The 26970-nt window shown below is 44.1% G+C and overlaps 1 protein-coding gene and 1 long non-coding RNA gene across 12 annotated transcripts in view; both read right to left on the reverse strand.

Moving 5' to 3' along the window:
• Positions 1 to 18834, reverse strand: part of NEO1 (neogenin 1) — a 165835-nt gene extending 147001 nt beyond the window's left edge. For 6 of the 8 annotated variants that reach the window (XM_032750345.3, XM_032750344.3, XM_032750343.3 and 3 more), the window contains exon 1: positions 18470 to 18834. In XM_032750345.3, the coding sequence (XP_032606236.3) occupies positions 18470 to 18584 (115 nt within the window). In that variant the 5' untranslated portion in view covers positions 18585 to 18834. The remainder of the gene's footprint in view (positions 1 to 18469) is intronic. The other 2 variants (XM_032750346.3, XM_032750347.3) reach the window with 2 other exon arrangements.
• A 552-nt stretch (positions 18835 to 19386) lies between these two features.
• LOC115496629 (uncharacterized) overlaps positions 19387 to 26970 on the reverse strand; it is a 100758-nt gene continuing 93174 nt past the window's right edge. For 3 of the 4 annotated variants that reach the window (XR_012057585.1, XR_012057587.1, XR_012057584.1), the window contains 3 exons: positions 24823 to 24937; positions 24402 to 24644; positions 19387 to 23646 (listed from right to left, as the gene is read on the reverse strand). This is a non-coding gene — a long non-coding RNA (uncharacterized lncRNA). The remainder of the gene's footprint in view (positions 23647 to 24401; positions 24645 to 24822; positions 24938 to 26970) is intronic. The other variant, XR_012057586.1, reaches the window with a different exon arrangement.

Here is a 26970-nt window from a genome sequence, read left to right on the forward strand (position 1 = left end):
TTCTTCAAGTCCAAAACAGCCATGTGTCTGCACATCTAACAGAACCTTTTTGCTTTGTTTTCACATGACACAATTTTACCTGTAACTGATCTTATTGTGTTATGTACCAGTTATTTACTAAAATTCCATCAGACTTCTTTTCCACAGAAGTGCTACACCTGAAAGTAAAACAATTAGATGACCAGGACTTCAAAGCAAGGATTTCACAGGTGGTGCCCTTTCAATGCTTAGTCAGACTAAAGAATTGATCTATTTGGATCGATCTGTTAATCCTGTTACTCTGAAAAAACAAGAAAACAGTTTTATTGGGTCATCCCATCCTCTGATTGTTCTAAAAATCATCACTCTATTATTACAACACTCCACCCCTCAAAGCCAAGCTGATAATTTTCAAGATGATAGCCCATAATCACAGCACCAAACCTTAATCTTTGGAGCAAGAAAGATATTTTATGTACATCAGACTGCTTAAAACCCATCTGTACTACTTTTCACATGTTATTATATTCAAAAAGAAATATTTATGACATAAAATTACTTAATACCAGTGTCAAGCTGCTTTTCTGGAGAATTAACTGGAATGCTGTAAACACAGGGAGAAGTTGTTTGGGTGTTGTTTGAGTCTTTTTAAACAGCACACATTAAAGGCTCCTGACTCCCAGTTTTGCAGTGTTGTGCAGATGTGAGATGTGTTGAACAAAAGCCTCTCTGGTTGGAAGCTGCAGAGCTTTGATGGCGAGCTGCTGTGATCTCCACTTCCCACACACTCCTCTTCACTCCCAGACTGGAGCAGAAGACAGTTGCCCCAATTTTCCTGTTCCTGATGAATATTTTAAGGCTGAATGCAGTATCCACTGAACTTTCCCCACAGTAGCATAAAGCCTGATGTCTGTCAGAATCCAGCTACTACTTAAACTCAACTGTCAACTGCCAGTGCTTATCCAGTGACTTCCCCCTTCCTACTCATATGAATTTCTTTTAAATGTCAGGCTTGTACTGCCAGAATATTTAGTTATGCATTAATATAAATGTTGACTTTAAAGCAGGCTCAACTTTAAATATTTAGCTTTTATTTTAAAAAAAATCAGCTATAAATGATAGCCTGTGTTTAAATAATATTTTAACTACTTGGCCAGTAAATATTCAGATAAGATTAAACAAAATTTCCAGGAGCTAATAGGTCAGGAATTGCTTGAAAATGACATTTTGTAAAATGGGAGAACAGTGATAATTTGTAGTATTTTTTTTCCAACTTTTTCTTGGCAACCAAATCCTCAAGTGAAAAACCTCATGACTAAAAGTCTTTCTTTCAGCAAATAACTAGGAGCTGTTTTGCCATGGATGTTACCCGAACCTGCCGTCTCCTTTGGGCGTTTATCAGTTTGATGAACTCAGCCCCAGGACGAAGGCTGCTTATCATCTTTGTTAAGGAGCTTTGAAGATGTCAAGTGCTGCAACCCTGAGGAGTTCAGAGGAAAAAGATTATCCTCTAGTCCCATTTCTGAATAACTCAGATGTGATGGTTTCATCATCAACTTTAACAAATTCTCTTTGGTGAAACGTGGAAAACGGGAAGACTCTGCTAAACCAGCATTAGGAAGGACACATGTTATCTCGACATCCTACTTGGAATTCTGAACCACAGATGAACTGACTGAGATAGATCCCTGTCCTCTGCTCCAAAAAAATCCCAGAGCAAAGCCGGGTGCAGCTGCCACAGGAACAAGCACATCAAGTGCACCTGGAGCACAAACTGGAGCACCCAGGATGGAGGCAGGCAGGACAAAATGAGATGTGCAGAAAAAGCCAGGCCAAGCTCTGTGCCCAGAGCTCTCAGCATTAAACAGATTAATGGAAACTCCCAAAGTTGCACCAGAAGCCTGCAAGTGGCTGAGTGGGGAGCAGAGGGAACATTAGTGCCAAGCCTCAGTAATTGATTGGGTCTGCCTGCATGCTCTATCTTTCCCCTCAAACTACATTTTCCCTGCATATGGTTTCTCTTTCTGCCACTTTTAAAGTGATTTATTCCTTCAGAAGGGGAATTAGGTCTTATTTTGATCAAATATTTAGGACCTTTTAGACATTAAAAGCCACAGATTACAAAGAAGGAAGGGTCAAAACAGTAAAGTCAGATTAAAATTGCAGATAAGCCACAAATATTGAAGTCAGGAATGAACAAACAACTAGCAAAACAAGATTCAAAGAAATAAGAGGCTTATCCACCCTCCCTGCAACGTCTGGCTCCTTACTGCTAAATAACTGCTACTGAGATCTTCCCCACACAAGAGCTGATGAAAGGGGTCTGAATATAGGTCAGCAAAAGCCTTTCAGATCCAGCTACAGACACTAATTAGATCACTTTCAGTTATTAAAAAAAGAGAAAAGGAAAAAACCTTCAAAACAAAGGTTTTACTGCTCAAAATGTTCTGAATTTATCTTTTTTCTTGTCTCTAATTGGCAGTGGCCTTTGGTTTCAAAGCAGCTGGTTGTTGCCCCAGCTCTGAAATTGTCACCAGCACGCACCGAACACGGCAGTGACCACACTGAGGAAGAACCTCCAGCAAAATTAAGGCTGAACAACATCTGCAGCGATCCACAAAGACGTGGGGGGGGGGGGGGGGGGTCTTTAAATATGTTTTCAAGATATAAAAGAATTCTTCAGCTTTAAAAGAGAACACTGGCTGTTTTGTTTTAGACTGCCAAAACCCACAAGGCAAAAAAAAATTTCGAATTTTTTTTCCCCTGAAGTATACAGTATAGCTCAGTTCATACAGGGCTCCTTGTACCAGCTTGTTTATCCCTCCTCTCCTGTGAAACAAGCCTTTATGTCTCCATAGTGGAAAAACCCACTGGTTTATATCCTTTTTGAGATGTATGCAGCCAATTAAATTGTAAAGTAATACCTGTTTCAAAGTCTAACTCAAAGAAATGATACATTCCTGGACTGGGACCAGAGCCAAGAAGGTCACCTTACACCCCATGGTCACGTGGGAATACTTGGCTTTTGGAATTTCGTATTTTGATTTCCATGTGAAGTAAAACTGGGGAACTGAAAGGATGAAGTATTGTGTATTCTCTGCACCCAAACTCTGCTGGTTTCTCAAGTGATAAGGTTAATATTCTGAGGAACAAGAAAAGACAGTTCAAGAGTTCAGAGTGATTTCAAGCCATTCAGAAAGACTCAGAGAAGTGACAATTGCTGGTAGCTCCGCACTTTCCAGAACAATTTTAGTGATGAATAAACTATTATGTGACCAGACTATATGCATAAGAATGGTATAATGTGCACAAAACAACAGTGCACCAACACATTACAATAAAATCCACTTGTCAGAGTAACAAGCCAAGTCGATTTCCTTCCATATGAGAACAGTTATGAAAAGACTGACACCTTATTTTAATTTCCAGTTTTCTGCAAAACAAACAGCATAGCAACCCCAAAAATAGCAACTGGAGACAGGCTGCAACCCACCAGGTGAGCTCACCTGGGCTACCACACAGCAACAGACAAGTCTGCTTTTTAAGCTGGTTTGATATGAGTCTCTGAGCTAATGTCAGGGTTTATTCTAAATTTAGCAGCACAAATGTGTATGCATGGTACCCGCTATCTCTACCCGATGCCATTTAAAAGACCCTAAAGTTTCTATGCCTTGGAGATTTCTGGCTGGGCAACAGAAGTCTAGCAAATGTACCAAAACAAGGACATGGATATTTTTGTGACATCTGTGTCTGACAGAAGCTGTAGAGTCAAATTCACAGGTTGTTTTCTTCTAAGTTAGTGAACATAATTACAGACTTTTCTGTGGAGCTTTCAAGACACCAGGTAGTTTGCTATGCCATATTCCCACAAACCTCCTGCTTTAATATATTAAAAACAAGATTGCATAGCCCACATGAAAAATCCTTGCAATGACTATACATTTAATAAGTTTAATTCTTTTGTCAGATCTGTAGTGTGCCACAAAACTAATACCCATGTAAAAGACATTTTTGTACCTGTTTCTCATAATAATGTTCTGAGAACCCAGGAAAGCCAGAGACAGAAAAGTAGTGTTAAAATCAATTTTTGGCACATAAAAAAATAATTCTGTATATTGATTAGGTACTCGGAAAGAATTGACTTAATATTGGCACCATTAACATCTAACAGCAAAATTCAGAACACTCTTCAAGCAAAGGCTACATCAAAGAGCTACAACATTGACTGAGGGTTGGATAAACAACATCAGTATAAGCAGGTACATTTGCTTGTAACTCGTGCACAACACAGCATTTTGCAATGTTTCAGAATAATATTGTGTTTAGCCTCAGAAATACAAAAAATTAGTTTTTTGATGCAAGTCGTGTGTGAAATCCATTGTGCTGACTAAAATATAATTTGAACATATTTACATCTTCAAGGCTTTTCTGCACTTGACTTTGGGGTAAAAAAAACCCCACTTAGCTCTCATAGTATATATTTTCTCCCCCAACATGTAAGAATCAGGATTTATTGCTCTGTATGTATCTACAAAACAGCTTTTCCCTTGTAAACGTTTCCAGTGCAAGTGTGCACTGAGAACAATAACCACGTAGAAAAGCTGCCACAATGGATTGGGAAAAGCTTTGTCTCTGACAGCCACGCTGGAAGCAGCAGTTTGAGTTCTCAGTCTTTCTAGAATTTACCAGACTGAAAACGTGTGTGTTTGGTACTCCCACCAGCCAGGGCTGGCATGGGAGGGCAGGGCAGGGCGAGAGTCGCTGCAGGTGAAGGTTGTAATCGCGGTCCTTTGTGCCCAGCGTTACAGAAAGGCGACGCGAGCTGCAGAAATCCATCCTCATCCCCACCCGCGATGCCGGGCGCGGGTTACGCCTCCTCCTCCCGGCCAGGACAATGCGCCGGGCTCCGGCCGCGCTCCCCAGGGCAGGGAGCCGCTCCCGGCACGGCTGAGCCCGCTCCGCTGCTGGCCAGGAGCTCTCCCCAGCCCCTGCGGCGGCCTCAGACATTCCTCTGCTCTCTCAGGCAGTGAAAATATCCTCAAGAGGATTAGAGCAGCCCTCGGGAACAGAGCGGCTCGCGGACATCCCCAGCCCACGAAAGGCACCGATGGCTTTGGGGGGGTCACAATACCGGGAGTGACCCTCAATTACAGCCGCGAACGGTGGGGGTTGAGCCTCTGACAAATTAAGACCTCTAAAAATCCGCTGGTACTTTCACATTCTTGCGGGATGCAGCCAGCGTTTGGAAGTGTTCATTAAGGAGGGCAGACTCCTGCTCTGGCACTTATACTAAGGGGGAAAAAAACCCACAAGAACAAGCAAAATTAGAAAGCAAAACATCTCTTCCTATTTCCATCCCGGGCACAGGCACGGCCAGCTATTCTATTCTTCTACTACTCGACTTCACACAGAGTGCTCAAGGGTTAAAGTGCTTTAAGAAAAAAATTAAGAAAGGAAAAACATTTTTACTACAATGAGGAACACTTGAGAAAGGTTCCAATCACCAAGTTAACAAAGAAAACAGTCCTGAAGAAGGAGGCCCTCACTACAGCATTCAGGTTTAGATTCTGCATTGACCTCCTTTGCCAAGTAAATATATTTCAATAAAATTATTCAATCCCAGTGTGGCTTCGAGGCCACATTAAGGTAGTAACATTATCCTTAATTATATTCCTTTTCACATCTTTAAAATCCTTTCAATGTTTACTTGAAAAGCTAATTGCTGACAGCTAGAAAGAGCATACACGTGATCCTTAACAATTCTGGGGTGGATGGAGAGCACTGTCCCCTCCCCACACCAGTTCCCAGGAGCCCGACAGCTCCAACACCCTCACAGAGCCCCGGGGACCAAGAGCCAGACACAAAACCTGGAGCAAAGGAGGCTCAGGGGGCCCCTTATTGTCCTCAGCAAGTCCCCGACAGGAGGGCAGGGCAGGTGTCCCTAGGGACACCGGGAACCGGCCTCCAGCTGCCCCAGGGGAGTTGCGGTTGGATTTTAGGAAAAATCACTTCAGCGCTGTTCCGCCCTGCACAGGGCAGCAGGGGAGTCCCCATCCTCAGAGGGATTCAGAAGCTGAGTGCATGTGGCACTTGGGGACATGGGTCGGTGGTGGCCTTGGCAGTGCTGGGGGAATAGCTGGACTCAACAATCCAAAGGGCTTTTCCAACAAACAATCCCATGACTGTGTGTACATTATCCATCTCATACACCTTGCCAAAGACACTGTGAGCTGGGGGAGGCAAAGGGAAATACAGGATTTTTCCAGGGTTGAAAACAAAAGCCACCAGAAAACAGATCTATACAGAGAATTTCTGATTAAAACTCCAACACAGATTTTAACTACAAGACATACAGTTTCCTAATTGCTATTTAAGTTTAGCTTGTGGATGACAAGATATCCACATTCCAGAAGTACGGTCTAAGAAAAAACTTTATTTTGTACTCCAAAAGTCATTAAGTAACTTCAGAGATCTTATACGGCATTGCAGTCCTGCTCAAAATGATCTCCAAGTTATCAGTACAGTTCCTCAAGAATTTACAAGCTTGAAGTGACTATCCTATTGACCAGAGCAGTTGACATTTTCTGTGTTGAGACCACCAAATTTCTACTTTTAAGCCAAGCACAGATGGCACAGACAGTTCTAATCAGACTTCCATGATAAACATTTTTATTGATCATTTTCTGTAAAGCAAAGTTCGAAAGTGCAAAAATATATGTAAAAGAGAGAAATCAAATCAGGTCCAGTTCTATCTTTATCGAGATTATGAATTTAGACATAGGGATGACAGAGGCACAGCAATTAAATACGTATCACGAAACATTTCTAATTTTAACAAAAAGTTGTGAAATCCAACTTAGCAGCAACTTGGAAGGCAAACTCTGAGGAAAAGCTCTGCAGGGTTTACCCGGAGGGGAGGGAGGAGCTGAGCTAAAAGGAGCAGCAGCCACCTCCCCCAGAACGGTTTATTAAAGCAAGAACCCAGCATCAAAGCACATGATAAATAATTAACGTGCAATGCCTTTGTGATAAGGTACTGAACTTGAGCTTTCTCCTAAGGTAAATGATTTGTAAATGCAAATTCGTCCAGCTGCTCCTTTCCTGCATCAAAAGCCTGCTCAAAGATAGCATTTATGAGCTATTTTTGTCAAATATTTATACTATCTTAATCAGGTTTTGAATCACATGTGCTCTCGTTGGTATACAAAAATGCAGGGCAGTTGCAGTTACATAAACTAAAGAGTTTGGGGGGTTTAAAAGTTGGTTTTTGCCTACTGGTCTATTCAAGCTCACTCTTTAATTATCTCACCTCATTCACAGTGAGCAGCAACACACCTGCAGAGACCATTCCAGGTACATTCCTCAATCCATCTTTCCCTTCACATGCAGATAAGAAGGCTTGGAAACAAGTATTACACTTTTTTATTCTAAAAGCATTTCGGAAATGGCACCTCAAAATGAAATTACATCTGCACAGCAACCACTGAAGGCTGTGTTACAGCCTTGGAAGGGTGTAGAAGCAATTACAGCGGGAGTATGGATGTTTCTGACGCCAACTGCTGTAAGCCTGCACAAATGTAACTGTTATTATCATTAAAGGCTGAAGAATGAATTAATGTGTCTCTGCATTTACAGTGATACCCAGTCTGGTCAGCATCTAACACCTGCCTATCAATCTCTAGGAAAACTGTCTGAAGGGGAATTTTCCAGGTGATAAAGCAAACAGTGTTCTTGTTAGCAGAATTCCAAAGCTCTGCCTAAAAAGCTGTAACAGCTTCCTGAAAACAGAAATATTCCTGCTCCTTTGCAGAGGATGGGTAATGGCTCCTTACCCACACAGCACTCCTGGATAGCCCTGAAAGAAGATGAAGTCCTGTTTCCAAAACCACTTATGAGAAAGTTTCAAGAAAACCAGCAGTAACAACAGGATAGTTTCCTGGCTACTTGGTAACAGACTGGCCCCACCCCACCAGCACCTGAAAAGTACCTTAAAACTTTGTGACATAAAGCTACATAAGGCTTTGTTGTATGACAAGAGTCACCCAAATAAATTTTCAATCTTTGGTTACTGATATAAAGCATCAACTCAACCTACCATCTACTTACCACACTGAAAGTCTGCACAAGTCACAAGAAATTAGATGCCAATAACACAGGTAACACTGAATGTGTCGTGATTTGATGTTCAGTTCACCAATCCAATCCAGCTTTGCATCCCAAGGGAATCACAGTCAAGAGGGGCAGTGAACCCAGCTTTGGAAATTATTCCACAAGGCTCTCAGTACCACCAGTGAGGCACAACCTACAAAGGCCAGTTGTTATTTTATTTTTTTTCAATGAACACCATCACCCTCCACTCATCATGCTCACACACAAAAACCAAAAGGCCATCAGCACACAAGTTAAGAATGATGAAGTTACTCACATGACAGGAGCTAAATTAGATTTAAGCAATCGATATGCCCCATATATTCATCTGTAATAACAGAAGCACTTGATAACCTTTCAAAGCCTTCTGAAGAAACAAGAATGTCTTGAATAGGCTAAACTTGGAGAAAATATTTCTTCAACATCACACAACGCAAAAGTAAAGGCAAAAATCTACTTCTTACTTCTTATTTCAATAAATCAGTAAAGGACATGCTTGGAAATGCTAAAGCCATAAATGCCCAGGATGAACGTGAAAGCAAAGATGAAACCCCAAGGCACAGGCTCAAGCTCTGCTATGGAGCCCTGAGCAGTGGTGCCTCCACAGGAAGTTCCAGAGTGAGCAACAAACATCACAAACCAAATTGCACACAAAGATCAGATCTAGCACAGATAGATTTTCAGCTCCTGTGAATGCTGGCTTTTTCCATTTAGACTGATTTCCTCGGTGAAATGAAAAACTGGCAACAACAGCAAAGAAAACAACTGGAAAACGTTACTTTAGAAAACCAACACTTCAGATTTGGGGCTGTTCATGCTGTTGCCATGAGCACACAAGATTCCAATTGAGCTGTTGAGCTGAACCAGGAAAAGTCTTTAACTAGCACTGCCTAGAATGTGGAGTGTATTGGATCCTGCTCTGGGCGCATCTGATGCCTGGTTCTCCTCTTTCCATGTCCAGAAGTCAATTCTCCCTTCCAAAAGTCTCAGATGTGAAATACAAAAACCTCTATTCACATGCCGTGGTGTTGCCTTGCAGATTCTGGCCCCTCAGTTTACAGCAGACCTACAATATTTACATCAGCTACAAGAAATCCTATATACCTGCACTCACAGACAGCACATTGAAAGGGGTAGAACACAAACCTACACTCAATGGAACAGCCAAGGTTTTCCACTTGTGCCAATAGGACACTCCACTTTCTGCAGCTATGGTTTGTGTGGGTTTTCTTTCATCCACATTTCCAAAAAGTTAAACAAAACCACAACACAAGCTGGGTACCAAATCCTTGCATGTATCTCAACCATCTCTTATCTCGTACTATCCAGGTATTTTTCAAAACCTACCATAACTTCAAATAAGGAGATAAGTAAAAAGAATCCATAGCAACAAAAGAACTATAGAACCTAAAATTAAGGCTCTGAAGACCTGAAGTAGGTATGAGCAAACAAGAACATGTGAAGATTTGGATAAATAAGCTATTTTACACTTCAAACAGAAGACACGCCTTGCCAGATTCCAGAAAAGGAAGCAACTTGGGAAAATTAAGGAGGGCTGTCCCACCCAAAATCTGTGGTACAGTCTCTAAAAGCTCTTAATGCTAATGAAAATAGTGTCCCATAAAATGTATTAAATCTGCTGTTGCAAATGAGTAAGAACAGCCTGCTGTAATTTCAGGTGGAATCCCTGGGACGTCCATCCCTCCACCATAAACAAAGCACGGTGCACTGCACCCTTACAGGGGCTGGCAGAGGTTGGTCTACCAGCCCCATGATTTCTACCTCAGCATTAGCAACATCTCCCTCAGTAAAAAGGGCTAACCAAGACAAATCAAAACATTCTGCCCTTATCTGCTCTGCAGAACCACCAAGAACACTGCCAAACAAAGCCCAGTGCAGGCAAGGAGCAGTTTCCCACCTCCTCAGGTACGCACCCCTCAGCTCCCCAGACATGCACAGCCCCAGCACTTCATCTCAACCTTCATTTTGCCCTGAGAAAAACTGAGCAATGTCATCCTGAGCCATTCAATTGGCTGCATTCTCCTCACTCTTGGGGGCCTGGTTTGGCTGTCAAGAGTGCTTCCCATTTCCCTCCATGACCATATTGTCACACCCTATGACATTTAAATTTTTCTTATGCTTCCACCAGGTTTCCATGAAGTGCTGTCCTTGCAGGATTTCATTATTGATACAGGGATGATTGTGAAAGTCCAGGCCCCAAAAAGCTACAGTACAGCTGTTTAAAATGATACACTACACAAGACAAGCATCATTAATTAAGGTTCCCTCTGGACTTCTGCAAGTGAGTGTATTCAGAGCTGTCAGGCCTCCATCCTTTTCTGAAACCACAACCCGCTGGCCAGTTTTGCTTTGTTTTTCTTCCTCAAGGCTAAGTATTTTAAGTTGAAACCTGTAGGTTTATTCCCACTTCAGAACCAGACAAACAAATGAAATTTCAGCGTGGGAAAAAAAGTTACAAACCAAAGCAGTAATTAAAGCTGAACTGAGAATTCATTAACAATCTGAAAATGAACTTTTATGAAACATTTGTTTTTCAATGAATTTACTAATAAATAGTGCCCACTTTCATACAAAGTTTCAGTCTATAGATCTGGAATCTATATGCTGAAATGCATATTAATATGGAAGATTTAAATGGTGCCATGAGACACACTGTGTTATTTTGCTCATAGTGCTTTTCATATTCCAATTCTACGCCAATCCCTACCCCCGCCAGAAAAGCAGTGGCAGCGTTCCCTGTGCCCATGTCACCCTCTCCCTCCTGCCAGCATGAGGCAGAAGAGCAGGGATCTGATCCAATTCTCTACATCCTCCACAAACACTTAAGAAAACCCATGGAAGGGCACAGTACCCCCTCACTGCAGTGGCACTGCCAGCTTGAAACATTGAAACTAAACACCAAAATAGGATTAACACTTGGCTACGACTTAATCTCGGCTGTGTTTCCTATCTGGCCAAGCACATTTCTAATGGAAGACTCACAAATCGATAACAAAATACCTGGATTTTCTGCAAGGTGAGCACTGACAGCCCACCACTAAAAATTCCAATCCCAATGGCACTGGAGCGTGCTAGAAACTGCTGAGGTGTCCTACCATAGCAAAAATGTTTCTGGATGCAGTTTTCCTTTATTTCCAGTTTTTTACACTTCCTTCCTTGCCTGTTTTCAAACAGGAACATTTGGCTTTATAAATCACTTTTGGAAATATTTCATCTTCTTGTTAACACCCAGCTTTCCCCTCTGCTATGCACAACACTACAACAGCCATAATTTCAAGTAATTTTTCAGGTATTTAGAAGACATGCGGGTGTGGCACTTGGACTGGGCATTGCTGGGGAAATGACTGGACCCGATCCTGGAGGGTTTTTCCAACCTAAATGATTCTGTGTTTCTTCTGATTATTTTTTTAAAGCAACGTGACCTCTCTTAAAATTTTGAAGACAAGTTAGACTCCACTTCCCAATTTTAAAAGTCATGACAGGTCTAATGACTTAAATGACTTTTGGCAGCCTGTTCTACTTTTAGAAGGAATATCCAAACACCTCTATTTGTGGCTCTCCCTTCCTCACTACAGTTACATTATAAGGTTTCAAGCACAAACCGCAGAGCCATGTTAAGAAGAGATGTTCGGGCTCATTAACTACAGAGGAAAGCCAAGAAAGATGAAGCTTATACAGGGCTTGTCTCCATCTCAGTCCAAGTGGAAGCAAGCTGTGGGACAATTACACTGAGAACTGGGGAATGAAAAAAAACCTGGAAGCTGCCTCCAAGTGCTCAAGTCTGTTAGTGATGGCAGTAACACAAAGGTGGCTCTGCCAAAAGGAAGACGAAAGAGGAAGAAATGGAACCAACACAATCACAGCTGGAGCTTTTACTTCCCAGGCAATGTAGGGAGCGGTGCTGTGTTATAAATACACAATCTAAAATATAGAAAGAAACATGAAGACAAACTGAGATTTACCATGGCTCAAAATACCATCATAAAGTACACAACAAATAAAGTAAAACTTGCCCAGAGAAGCACTCATTAAATGGCTGGAAACTCCATGCAGAACATGAAATAAATGGAAGCTATAGATAAGCACAATGTCTCTTCAAAACCATATCAAGTCTAACTTAAATATGTTAATAGACAAGAAGCAGCAGCTGAGGCTACACTGGTACAGCCCTCAGCCTGCTGAATGCCCAACACACAGCGTGCTCTGTGCTGCTCACCCTGAGGTCAGCAGCAACACTGGACACATGTCATGAGTTAAAAACACATCAAACAAGACAAATTCATCAAAGTATCGTAATAAAAACGGCAGACAAGTGTGCTGGCTACTGACACATGCTCTGACCCACTGTCACAAAACCTGACAGCTTCAAGACATCCAAGACAGGCATCAGACAAAAACAAAGGTAAAATATATTTTGATTCCATACATATGAGCTAGAATTAAAGCCCTTAGTTAGTTACTCAAACTTCTAAGACAAAAAGAGAGTTAAAAAACAAACAGACAGCAATGTCCAACAGAGCTATACTGATGAAGCACTGAAACCCCAAAGGATATCAAGTACATAGGTGCCTACTAGGAGAGACAAAATGAAATCTTAAGAGATCAGCAGGCAGAAGTACAAAACCATGGGGTTTTAAGGTAATAACAAAACAAAATAAAAACACAGTAAGATTCATGCCCATATATGTAACAATTAAAATCTGATCTATATATAATAGACAGTACTGCACAAATTCTTTGAGTAGACAGATGAATTAGTGGGTAATTTAATCACAAAACGGGTTATCCACTTTTATAAGATCTCCAAACAAAACTGCATGACTAGAGGATACCAAAAATTATCACCAAGCTGCCATGCTTTGATGAGACCCCAAAGAACTGAATTGTCAAAATCCACACCATCAACAACAGTCCATCATATGAGCCAAAACCTCTGCAACACATTAAGGAAAAGAAGAACAATAGATTTAAATGTGCAAATGGAGAAGTTCAGGCTAAGCAGAACATCTGAATTTCTTCAGTGGTAACCAGCACCAAGCCAGCTGCACAAACAGCTCCACAGTAAAGAAAATTCACAGCTAACATATGCAGAACAACACACTTTGAGGGGGAAAAAGCTCTCTCTATTGTACAATTCACTGTTTCTAAACCAACTTAAAACAAGATTGCTCACTGGAAAACTATAAAAACTAGAATGTCAGAGGAATAGGAAAATAAAACATTGTTGCATGACTGAATTACCAGTACATTCCTTCCCCAAAATGCCATACTCAGTCCTGGTCATATCACAACAACAAACCCAAAGCTGAACCAGAAAAGTTCAGAGACTGGCAATGAGAATCAGTGATGCCATAAAATAATACCTAAGTTTATGTATTTGGACTCCAGTGACTTCCCAAGTTGAGCAGTCCTGTCTGAACAGCACATTATGGATTTAACTGTAATTTCTTTCCTATTAATACATCCAATCCCAAAACATTCAGAAGCAACAAGTGGAGTGATAAGTTTAGTGTTGATGTAAAAGAAAAAAAAATCCTTTAGAGTAATTTATTACTTTTCATTAAAATTAAACCTCTTTTTGCACAAATAGAACAGCTTGTAGTTGTTACACACCCCAGGGAATTACCCAAACTCCCAAGAAACTTTAGCAGCAAAATATTCCAATTCCTTCACTGCCTTCAGTAAGGACAGCTTTAATGAGAAAAAAAAATAGTTTAACTGATGCAAAATGGATTTACCATAAATTGATAGTCAGCTTATTTCATAAAATTAAGATGCCCCTCTGCATGAATACTAAATGGTAAAAACTCTGGAAATGAAAAGCACCTAGTAGACCACATAAAGCAGACTTTCAGTTTTCCTACTGAACCCTGCAACTGTACACATACAAATCAGGCTTATCTATTTATATGGAATTAATCAGGATTACCACTTTCATCTTGGCAATTTCACTGGAGGACGAAATCAATAGCACCCAATCAGTAAAATATGACTGTTTCCACTGCGCTGAGGCATTTTCTCTATTAAGAACTATTCTGCCTTTTTAAAAAATCAATAGCCTCAGGCATTGTATTTCAATATTGGAGACCCAGAGCTGTATTCTGGCAGGACAATCCAAGCAGCACCCCAGTGTTTGAGGCAGCTTTTCCCTATCAGCCCAGCACACCAGAGAAGCAAACACGGGCCTGTGCCTCCACGGCCATTCCCAAAGGCTGCACAGAGACTTTGGAGCTCTCAGGGGCTGAACACCTAGTCCACAGCCCTCAGAGGAAGGTAAAAAAACCCTTCTGAATCCAGCATGGGAGCTGCAGTCTGGGCCCTGCAGCCACTGAGACTCCTACAAACTGGCTAAACAGAAGTGGAGTTCCCCTTCTATCAAGTGACATCCCAACATCAGCACCGATTCCTCATGGGAAACCAGCACTAATTAATTACTAGCAACAACTCCAGTTATACCTCCTCATAGGCAATGCAAAGTGAGACTTTAAACATCCTGCATCTATGAAACCATTGCATGTTTAGAAAAGTTGGCTACAAACACTGGCACACATTTTACACACAAATTATCTCCATGAAACTGGTGATGACAATAAAATTCACTTTCAAACCCCCTGTGACACTCAGGCTAATGTTACCCAAGTTAAAGTTCTGCTTTCAAGCTATAAAAACATTAAGCAGAATATTGCTCCTTGTGTCATTTGCCTAAACTCCCACATCATTTCCTCACTCATTTATTATCACTCTCCTTCTCTTGGCCATGCAACAAACTCCAGTTAGGTGCCTACAGAGTCTTCAGACTTCTGACAATCTCTGGCTGAAGGTTAACCTCGTGTAAATCACAAGGGCATTTTATCATCAGGAGCAACCAAATACTCTTATTTGTATAAGGAAATATCTACCATATGTAACTTCCTTACTTACATTGATAAGTTAGCACAGGGTAACCAAGCCAAGCTTTTTTTTATGACACTTTTTGTTTGCTGCTTTTCACTGTGATGAACATTAGGCACAGGTGTGTACACACCTGACAACTTTGAAACTGAAGTGTTAGTTTATTAGGAAAGCTTCATAAGCCAGTCAAGTAATTTTCTTAGATGACTAATAAACATGCAGTGCAAAAGCCATATGCAACCTGTCCATATGGAACAGGAATATCAAGCAGGGAGACCGGTGCTTAACTGACTTGGGACGTAACCGAGACCTGAATATTTCTGCTCTATTTTTAACTTGGGATATAATTAGAAATAATCAAGCAGCACACACAAAACAGAAACAAATGACAACCTGCTGTTTCTAGGGTCCCCAGCTGATGTGTGCTGCCATCCTTAGCCTTCCATACCTCCTCCCCCCCACATTACTCCCCAGGAAGAGCATCTCTGGCAGCAGCACCTGGATGCACTTCCCAGCTTGCTGCTCACAGACCCCTTCAGTTCTGGGCTCCTCCTGCAGCTCCAGGCCCACCAACTGCTAATCCTGCTCCATTGGGACTTCCCAAACTGGCAGTTTGTCCTCTAAAAACAAAATACATATCAATTCCAAGGACTTCAAGAATACAAGGGAGAGACAGAACAAATTTCCTGCTTCTGAATAATCTCATTTGCAATCTTAATGGTGTATACAGGGTATCACAGCTTTCCTATTAAAAATTAAGTGACACCAGTTTCATTTTTATTTCTAATAATGCAATCTGTATAGATCCAAGTATTTATGCTTATCTCAACTCAGTTACAAAGAGTTATAGGAGGCAGGATTTAGCTTAATTTGATGCTTCTTCTTGGTTTGTTTTATTCCCTAAGCTAAGTGAAATGTTGTCCCAATTCTAAAATCAGCAGCTCATTTCACCTTATCTGCAGAGCAACCAGCTACACTGGAAAAACACACTAATGTTTGCAGATATACAAATAAATGAAGTTAATACAGTTTTCTCCTAAAATAATTCAGCTGCACGCTTTTCTTCTTCAGAGAGCCACGAAGAGCTATTTATAAATAGGATCAAATGTCCCTCCAACACACATGACCCCATACAAAGAATATGGGCTTTCAAATCTGCAACTTCTGCTCATTTATGGCACTTTTACCCACACTAAAATGCCAAATCCCTTGTTCTGGACATAGCAAGTAGCACTTCAGCCTTGACAAGAAGCTACAGCTCCACCTGGACCTACAAACCCAGTGTTCCTCTGCCTCTCTCTTGTCTGCATCCTGAAGAGATCAAGCTTCGCCCAGAGCATGGAACAGAAGACAACACTACCCCCCTTCACATCTAAACTCCAACAGAACTTTCATGCCATGGAACATCTGCACCCAACTCCCTCTCCTATGAGCACCTGCCCATGTAAAAGCATGTGGAACATCCTGTATTTAAGAAAAACTACTAGCAATTAGATGGGAAATAGTGTGAATTAAAACAAACTTCATTCACTACACATCCTCTTTATTGAGACAAAGAACTAAGAGAGCCTTTCTCTCTTTCCTCTGTAAGTAACTGGTGCAAACACCCTCAGACAGGAAAAGCCCAGCTCCTGGTCCTCCCCAGGGATCCCACAGGACACATCTATGGACACAGCATAAAGGCACCTTCCACGATAGAAAGAGAGGAGAAGAGGAGGAGTACACCAGAACTTCCAAGATTTCCACAATGATACTCCTACATTCCTGCTCTGATAAACAGCTCCAATGAAGGTTTTATTCCATATCATTTCAGCACATCACCCCTGCTCTGCAGACTTAATTCACATATTTGGCTCCAACAGACAGAACTTCACCTACTAATTTGATTTCCTCCAACCATAAAGCATTATTTTGAACTAGCAAAGAGCTACTAAAATAACCATAAGACTACTAAGCTGTCAGGAGAGCAGGAATATCAGAAAAGAATCACCACGTGGCAAGATTTTACACATCACAAAGTAACTTATCTGTTACACATGTTCTGCAGATTTTGAGTCAAACTGCAATATTTTTCAAAAGAAAAAAAAAATCTGCTTCAAACCTGGCATCTACAAAGCTTGTACTGTGTAAGAAGAAAAATAAAAATATTCCCTGTCAACAGGAGTCAGCTCACATGGCTCCAACAGTGGTGTCCAAGATGAGAACCACCGTAGAAGATCCTGCCTAATGTAGTTTGAAACAGAACAATTATACCATTTAACATCAGAATTTAACCATTCTTACTTTCCCAAATTGCTAACAGGTTGCTAAAAAACTAACATTTGAACAGCAGTTTTTTCCATATTCCACTTGCACAGAGTTCTCTCTTAAAATATCAGGATTCAATCAACCTACAGGGGGTATTTTTTTTTTTAATCCCAGCACTCAGCATTCGAGACCAGATTTTCTTTCAAGCATCCTACCAGCTTATTGCTGGCAAGAAGGAAATAAAGAAGTTACTTTTTAAAGCCGGTATTTGGCATAACGAGCAGATAACATCGCTGCAAAGCTAAGGAGGCTTCTGTGGTATTAATGGTCTCACGTAAGGGCTTTTGAGAGAGCCTTCTCCCGCCTCACCTGGGTGAGATTACGTTTTCCGTAGCCCGTAAAGAACCAGGATTCAATCATGGACCATTAAAGACAACAATAGTAAAAGGTGTGAGAACTACCGCGGCTGAAACGCTGCCAGACCGCTTATTTCTGGGCTACTGCGGCAGTTCCCAGGCAAGTTCCTCTCTCTCCACAGGTTGCCGGTACCGAGCCCGTGCCGCTTCCAGCAGCCCTCCCGAACTGGGGCAGAGCCCGCCCGTGCCCGGCTCCCCTCAGGGGTAAGCCGCAAGCCCGATCGCACTCAGGTGTGCCCTGTTCCCCTCATTGATGAGCCGCAAGCCTGATTCCCCTCAGGTGTGCCCTGTTCCCCTCATTGATGAGCTGCAAGCCTGATTCCCCTCAGGTGTGCCCTGTTCCCCTCATTGATGAGCTGCAAGCCTGATTCCCCTCAGGTGTGCCCTGTTCCCCTCATTGATGAGCTGCAAGCCTGATTCCCCTCAGGTGTGCCCTGCTCCCCTCATTGATGAGCTGCAAGCCTGATTCCCCTCAGGTGTGCCTGGCTCCGTCCCCGGTACCAGCGAGCCGGGAGCACAGGTGGGTGAAGCGTTCCATCCCCCGCAGAGGGGGCTCCAGGTGTCCCTTGTTGGCGGGGAGGCACCGCCGCCGCTCCCCGAGGCTCGCAGTGGCCCCTGCTGGTGCCCGCATGGGGGGCGCAGCGGGCTCAGCCCCTCGGCACCGCTCGCCCTGCCAGGGCCGCCCCGGGCCCCGCCGCCCCCGGGACCCCTCCGCACCCCCGCACAGCTCCGCGCCCGCCGCCCCCCGGGTCTCGCCGCGCTCTTACCCGTCAGGAGGCTCCGGGAGCCGCTCCGCGCCGCGGCGCCGGTCGGTGCGGGCTGCGCGAAGAGAAGGGCGATGCACAAGGAGCCGAGGAGCCGCCGGGCTCTCCGCGCCGCCATCGCTCCACTCCCCGCGCCCGGCAGCCGGGCTGCACCCAGCGCCAGCCCCTCCCCCGGGGGGGCTCCTCCTGCCTTCCTTCCCTACCGGGCGGGCTGCGCGAAGGCGGCGGAGGGAGAGCGGCGGGCGGGCGGAGCGGCCGCGCTCCCTCCCTCACTCCATCGCGGGCCGGTCTCCGCCGCTCGCTCGCTCTGTCCGTCCCTCCCTCACACGGACCCCGCGGGGCGCGCGCCGCCTCCCGCCCGCCCCCGCCTCGCGCATGCGCGCGCTCCTCCTCTCCCGCCCCCGTCCCCCGCGCCAGGTGTGCGCGCGCCCGTCTCCCCCCCCCCCGCGCGCGCCACCGCGCCTGCGCGTGCGCGCGTGGGGGGGCGGGGCCGCCGCCCTCTCCTGAGGGGCGACGCGGTGCCCCCTCGTCCCCTCAGGCGTCCGGTGCGTAAAGTCTGTGCTTTTAATGCAATAAATCCGTGTTTTCCCCTCTCCTTAATCGGCCCATCACGGGTGCGGGACCTGCGCGTTTTCCGCACGTAAAAACATGGAAAACCTGACGGTTCGGCACCAATCCGGGTATCCCCGCTATGTGGCGAGCCGGAGGGTGTGGGAAGAGGGAGCCCTGCTCTGCCATGGTGCTGGTTATCAGCAATCCAGAGCCGCCAAGGAACCCGAAATCCAGCTAAATGTAGAAAAATAACTTGCGGAAACTTGTTTTCCTGGGGAGCGACTCTGCTGCTCTGTTCGGGATGCCGCCTCTCCAGTAAACATGCTTCTCAAAGATAAATAACGTGAAGAAAAGGCCAGACGTGCTCCTAAAAGGCAAATGCAATGTATTTTCATCCTCCTGGGGGTAATTAGTTTTATACAGCATTTTCCATTCAAATCCAAATCACTAGAATGCCGCATCGTTACCAGCCCGTTCCAGCCCCACTGCCAGATCCAGTCTCCTTAGAAAGGACACAATAAAAGCTGTAAATATACATTCCTCCTTCATTAATCATATGGAGTGTACTCTGATATTTTTTCCATCTCAGCTTGTTTCCCACTAAATTATATTTTTACAATACACACGGTGTCCTGGTTCATTTTACTATTGACTAATTGAATTGTCTTTCAGGACATAAATTACATGGGATCAGGGCTGGAGGTAAGCAGGAGAGAGCCTGACCCCTGGGGCACTGCAGCATGTGAAATATGGGTACATCCCCTGCAAAACATTTTTAAATGAAACTTAAATAATCTGTTCCCCAAAAAACAGGCTTTAACGCTGGTTGTGAGACTCCTGTTAAGGAAAGTTTCCCTTGATAGCCTCGGTGTGTGTGGCAAGGGTGTCCCTCTTGTTGCAGGCAGCTCTATATTCCCGTGAAATTCTTCTTGATCCAGCGGGATTTGCAGATTTGTTTATGGAGAAGGTTTTCTGCGAGGCAGAGGCTGGCAGAGTGCACAGTGCCCCAAACGCAGGTGTGGATTTTGCTGTACAGGGATGTGGGGATGCACACAGCAAATTAAACGCTGACGTGACTGCAAAGCACCAGCTAATACAGGTGTCTGAGGCATCTCTCCTTGTGAAGCTTGCTTCATTATTTTATGTTTCTGTCAGGAAACAGGGGGTTTGGCCACTAAAAATATCCCGGGGCATTTTCACAATGGAATAATTACCTCCTCAGAAGGATGTTTGGGTTTCTCCAGCTTACCCTTGCCGAGCTACGCTGCTATCTGATATGCCACAAGGATTACCAGCAACCAGCTGCAATTTATCCTGAAAATGGAAGTGGTGATTAAAAGGCAGGACTGTAGTGTAACTCCTATTAAAGCTGGTTAGCAATTCCCATCGTAAAATCCTGCCCTCAGTCGCAGTTTAATAGGGCCAGCCTAACCACTGTGCTGAAATTTAGGCATCTGAAGTTCATACCTTGGGTTAAATTATAAATATTTCTCCTTCTGTTCCTTCTGTCAGGGATTTTCTAGTCTGAAAATGAGAGTGGCCACTTTGTCAGAGGTGTTCCCTCAAACCCTGCTATGAAAACCCTCCTGAAAGTCCTGCTGGTTTTTGGCTGGGGCCTCCTGGCGCTTCCACTCCCCAGCAGCTCCATCCTCTCCACAGCCCAGGGCTGTGGGATCAGAGCTGGACCTGCAGCTCCAGTTCCTGGCTGCTCTGGACCATGCCATGTCTGCAGGTAGGAAGAGCGGACCTGTCCTTCCAGTCTTCTTGGGAAACACAGAGCAGGAAGCTCCTTGAAAAACACACAGTGGGGACAGGAACTGGGTCTGGGACAGGTACGTTGGCAGGCACAGAGGCTCTGGAGAGAGACAGGTTCTCCAGGGTGGTGAAAGGGAATGAGCCAGAAGGAAAAACAGGTCTGCCTGGAGGGAGGGATAAAGCAAAGCTCATAAGAAAGAGTCTGGAAGCCAGGCTGCTGGGAGAAGACTTTAAACCAGAGTGGAAATGGGAGAAGTTGCTGGGAGGAGGATGTGCAACCTGGGAAGACTAGGAGCTGTCCCTGTGCTCTGCTCAAGGTTTGAGGGAGAGCTTGCTGGGCAAAGGGGATCAGATGGAAGAGCTGGCGTGGGGTAAGGGAAAAGGACCCCAAGTCTGGGTGCGGCATGCAACATGGCCTTTGGGAAGAGGGAATTCAGTAGAGACAGTGATGTAGTAATGGGAATGACAGACACTGGGGGAAGGAGGCAGAGCAGAAAGGTGAGGATTTAGGAATGGGAATGAAGACCACCTGGAAAACAGTCAGCAGGTACCTGAAATACACTAAGAATATACCTCACCCCCTTGGAGTGCTGGAGCTTGTGCCAGCCATGACATCCCTCACAGAGGGAAATTTCCACATTGCTGATGGCCTGCATCGATGTCAACCCAGGATTACATTACTGGCGTTATCTCTACTTGGGAAGTACATATTCCATAAAGCAACAGTGCTCAGGCTGCACAGTAACACACTCCCCAGTTATCAAACACCAGGATAAAAGCAACCAGTGCAGAAGGATATGCCAGGCTCAGACACTGAACTAAGGTCAGGGAACCCAGGCAAGTGCCTGAACAACTTCCACCTCATTTACTGCAAAACTCAAACTGTTTTGTGCACCTTGTGAGGAACGGCTGGGCAAGCAAGCACAGCGCTGTGGCTGGGGCAGGTGACTGCTGCTTTCAGAAAGGATTTTTAGCCTCTGGAATCTGTGGGATGCAAAGCACAGTCTATAAACAGAGCCTGCCCAGTGCTCCACTAATTTTGCAGTCAGCACTGCCCAGGTGCCTGGGCTGACATTTTGAAGCCTGACTTGCAGAAATGAAGAACTCTTGCGGATATATCTGCAATAACTGAGAATTTATACAACTACTGACTCAATTAGATGCCTGGCCATGTTCTACTTTCTGACAAAATCAGGCCATTGAGTATTTCTAATTGGATCTCTGAAATGAAAAGATATTTTTTACTATTCTGGCTGTACACCCAAGTTCCTCGTCTGTAAAATAAGGGCAACACCAGTTCTCACTACAGTGTTGAGAAAATGAATTAGAGTTTCTGAAGCACTTGGATACCATAGTGATGAGTCCCATGGAAAAGCTCAGGAGGAAATGAATAAATCTGTCTTCAGAACAATATTTGAATAGTCTGCTGTAAATAAAGCACAGGCCACATAGTGAACAGCGAGGAGAAAATAAAATTATTACTTAGTGAGCATGGTCTATTCTGTACAATGAGTGAGGCCAGGAACCTGTTGAAAGAACAGCGTGTGATCTAATTAGAATTAAATACTGTATCATAATGCAAATGCATGGAAGGGACAAATTACAGTTGCATAGGCCACTTTAATGTTGGTATTTCTAAACTTTTAGACTCTTGAATATAAAAAATAACTCCACTGTTAGGTGCAAAGGTGTAATACACATGTATAAATGATTTCCTCGCCCTTTAATAGTGGGAGACAATATATTTACCTCCTCTACCTCAGCCACTTAAGTGGAAAAAGTGTTTTCTCCTCTTGGAGATATCTCAGCCTTACAGCCAAGATTTAACGCTGTCATTCACATGCTGACATAGAGATTTAAATCCAAAATTTACCTTCTTTGGGAGTCTGTGCATGATGATCAGAGACAGACTATTCTCCAGAGAGGGAGCCAGAGGAGGACCTTATTTCGGTGATTAAAATTTTGTGTTTTGCTTGGAGTGCTTCCCATTCCAAACCAGCCCCCTGGTTTTGGTGCAGAGGCAAGGTTATGGAACAACAACTCGCCTGATCTTTGCGACTCCTCAGTCCCGAGGCTACACTGAGCTTTCCCGACTCCTGCTGAGACTTGGAGCCGCTTCAGAGCGACTGTAAATTGCACTGGGTTATCTGTCGCCCACAAGAAGGGTGATGGAATTAGGATTGCACTGTTCAGTGCCACTCTGGTCGTGCCTATTTTTCTCATCGTGATTTCTCTATTGCTTAGCGGGATGTGAGGTGACACTCAATCGTTACACCAATTTATTGTTATCCAGAGAATTTTCCATTACCAGGCATCCTCTGGCAGCTGGTAAAGGCAATTTTGGATAAGAAGGGGCTGCAGCACAAATAAAGATGTGGCTCGTTAAGTTTAAGACTTAGAGCTATGAGATACCTTCACTTTAACCTGCTGTGCTGCCTCCCTTGTGTGAGGCATTGGCTCCATTCATGGACAACATCTGGCACATGGCCTGTCCGATTATTCCCAATCTCCATCCTGATTCCAGCACCAGTGCCCAGCAAGATGTGCTGTCTTTCATCCTTCAACAGGGGCTAGATTTATCTTTCCATTTATTTTTCACATTTATTGGTCACAGATGTGGTTTTGCAAACTGCTCTGAGGTTAAAAGTCATCCTCTGGACTTTGCCAAGCAAATTCTAGGTTAGCAGGTCATATGCCAGAAACCCTCCAACCCCAGCATATACTTCTGTCATTCCTGAGGTCAACAGCAGTTCCAGCTCCTCACTGGAATCAGGGAAGGTCATAAATGGAGGCAGAGCTTCCAAACACTGAGCTGAGTTCCCTGAGATGGCTGAGAGGAAGGTGGAGCTCCTGGAGTGCCAGGTTGACAGAGTCTGAAACACAAACAGGGTAGTTGGTGTAAAATTCTTTTAAAGGCTTCCCTTGCCGAGCAAGGGAGCTGCTGATGTCTAATCCAATGTTTGTTTATTTAGGGTTTTCAGAGGTATATGGAGGGAACCTAAAATCCAAAATGCAGGGTTTACTGGAATCCAATCTCCAGTTTAAAAGAAAAGGGATTTGTTATCAGGAAGTGCACAATGATGTGGGATATGGGTCTCTGATCATCCAGAAGGAGAGAAATGCAAGTAACACCTAAGGGGAAAGGCTGATATTACTGCAGTCAATGGGATTTTTGTCATCCATGTCAGGAGCATGAGATTGCATCTCGGGAAGCCTGTCATGGGATAACACCGTGCCACAGGTGCTCGTAGTGACTGTATTTTCCTGTTTTGGTGGTTGTCATTAGACCTTGTTCTCAGATGAGACACTGGTGACACACTGACCACTCCATTCTGCTTCCCCACTGTCCATGCCCTCACTTTTCCAGTGTACCACTTCTCCCTGAGCTACAATAACTCATCTTGGGACTGAAAGACTTTGCACATCCAGTAAGAGAGGAGACAGATGATCCATGCCCTCTTGTGCAAACAGGATCAGTCTCCTCTGCATCTTAAAAACCACATAAGCCAGGCAAGGATTCCAGGTGGTGTTTATCCCGAAGCTTTTCCAGCAATCCCACAAGAATGTTAATTACTGACACCAACAATCTTGTTCTCATTCATATAACAGGAGTGCCTACAGGTCTTACCTGAGGTTGTGGGTTGTGTTAGATACCGTAGGATTGCACAGGAGAAGCACAGAGGGATTTTAGTCCAGGTTATCCTGACAGGAAGTCAGAACCATGGAGAGGTGTTGAAGGTAGAGCCAGCAGAGCCACCTTTCACATCTCCTGAGTCCCAGTGCTTCTGCTCTGTAAACACCATCACATTTTCTCCTGTGCCAGGGGAAGTGAGATGGCAGCGGTCTGAGAGAATTCAAAGCAAGAGGAAAACTGTGGAGAGGAGAAAGGATAAGAACAAAAGGAAAAGAATTGATGCTTAGTACACAGAAACAGTCATTTGCCTCTGGGCTTGGGAAATCAAAGAAATAACCTTAGACCAGCAGCTGAGGATGCTTGAAAAACACAGCCCATTGCTCCTGGGGATCCCAGCACACCTCACAAACCTCACCTTTGCCCGTGGCAGGAACCAACAGCAGCACAGCCTGGCCCTTTCTGTGTGTTACCTGAAAGGGTCAGCTGAGGTGTTGGGTCCTATGGCTGGAATCAGATGTGTTAGGGGATTCCTGGAAATGGAAAGAAAAGGCCACATTATCTGTGAGAGATACAAACACATCAGCCAGAGTTAGATGAGCAAGTCCACACCTAAAACTTGAGACCAAATAGACTTGACTGTTGTGTCAACACCTACAACTCCCACAAGTGTCCTTCCTTTTGGTCTGTATCTCAGACTCTGATTTTAGGTGTTTAAAACTGAATATACAGAAACAATGATACCAGGAGTAATTTGCTTGGACATAGTTGAAGTTGTCCCTCTCCTTTAAATGGCAGGAACTGGAGGCACAGCATGCTATTAGAACCTTGTGATGGAAGAGTAAATATAAGCAAAATTACCTCAGTCTGCTAATTCAACAATTCAAAACCAGTCATTGCTATGATGTAGTGAAGACAGGGACAGGGACAATGAACCACAGAAACAGGAAGGAATAAAGAATTTGGACAATAGGCTGGGACAGAGACAGAGTCCTGTTTGCTGTAATAATCTTGTTCATCCACTCTCAGCCCTTTAAAGTCATAGTTTTGGCTTTGCTTCCTCCAACTGGAATGCTCAGACAAACCTCATCACCCTTTCAAATGCTATGAAAGAATTTCCTATAAATATAATGGATTTTTCATGGAGGAAATATTGGACTTCTTCATTTCTTCATAATGTTACTTAACAAAGGAACAAACTTGAACAGTTGTAAAATTAAACTTTTCAGAACAAGACCTGGTTTACAAAGGGCTTCCATCCCCCAAGTTTATAGCATGCCACAGAAGGGTGCCTGGAGCACTGGTGGATTCTTTTGCCACAGGATCTGTACACTGTCATCATGGTGCTTCCCAAATCACCTTCCTGCCAGGAAAGGTTGTGCTGCAGCACCTGGGAACACTGCAAAATTCTGGACAAGACATTGATGATGTCCTCCCAGAGAGCAATGGCAGTGATGCAGACCTGATTTGCTAAGAAGAGAAACAAGCTTCTGTTCCCAGCAATTCCTGGTTTAAAAGCAGAGTTATTGACTCATTCTGCATGCATTTTATTTTTAAATCATTCTAACCTCTTGTAATTCTTAAGCATCTCTAAAACCAAAGTGAATTAGCCAACATTCCTTCCTACTGTTTCCAGTGCAACCTCTTACCCCATCAGCACAGTCTGACACTTTCTCAGCTGTAGGACTGAGCACTGTGGGGACATGAGGACAGTTTAAAAAGCAAAGAACCCACTTTGTGCCAAGGGATGGTGCTGTACTGAGAGCTCGGGCAGGGAGAATGTGGGCAGCCTTCAGACGGGTGAAGAGTCTGACTCCTCAATCTCCAATCTGACGCTTCTCACAGACATTAATTTCACTTATTTTGTTGTTGCTTAAACAACCCTTCAGGGCAACACTTCTGCAAAAACACCACCTTTCTCCCACCTTTCCATGCTTGTCCCAGAGGACCAGTGATCAAAGCCAGGAAAGCAAACCAGGGGCTCTGATGGGATGTGGAACATGGGTGATGGAGCCGTGAGCCCATAGGATCTCCCTGACAGGTACTTGGCACATCAGGATTGCTGGGTCTGCTGTCACACAGGAGTTCTACCACTGGTGTTATTCCCTCAGCATCTGAGTGGCAGGTTTAAAATAAAATTATATGAATGCTACAGCCTGCAGGCCCTGGCTGAGCCCTGAAGTCAGACAACTTGAAACAACAAATATGCCTGGATAGCAGTTCCCTAAGAAATGTCATCCTTCCACTGCTCTGCTGTTCCTCCTAACGGAACCTGACGGGACTTATTGACTGCTCGCTATTCCTGTAACTGCTTCGGAAGTTATTGATTCTGGGAAATATGAAATGTGTCTCAGAGAGGTCAGAATGTGCCTCTGTGTCCAAGTGAGACACTAAGGTCTGCAGAGGCACTGAATGAGGCAGAGGGAGCAGCAGGAAATGAAAGGTGGGGAGTTGACCAACAGGGATCAGTGGGGTTTGAACACCACTGCCACAAGAAGAGGTGAAGGTGCTGATCCAGGTTCCTTGTGACCAGAAACCACCACAGTGTAAATGTTGCCCAGGCTGT

This window comes from Taeniopygia guttata, chromosome 10 (assembly GCF_048771995.1).
Source record: "Taeniopygia guttata chromosome 10, bTaeGut7.mat, whole genome shotgun sequence".
Taxonomy (NCBI): domain Eukaryota; kingdom Metazoa; phylum Chordata; class Aves; order Passeriformes; family Estrildidae; genus Taeniopygia; species Taeniopygia guttata.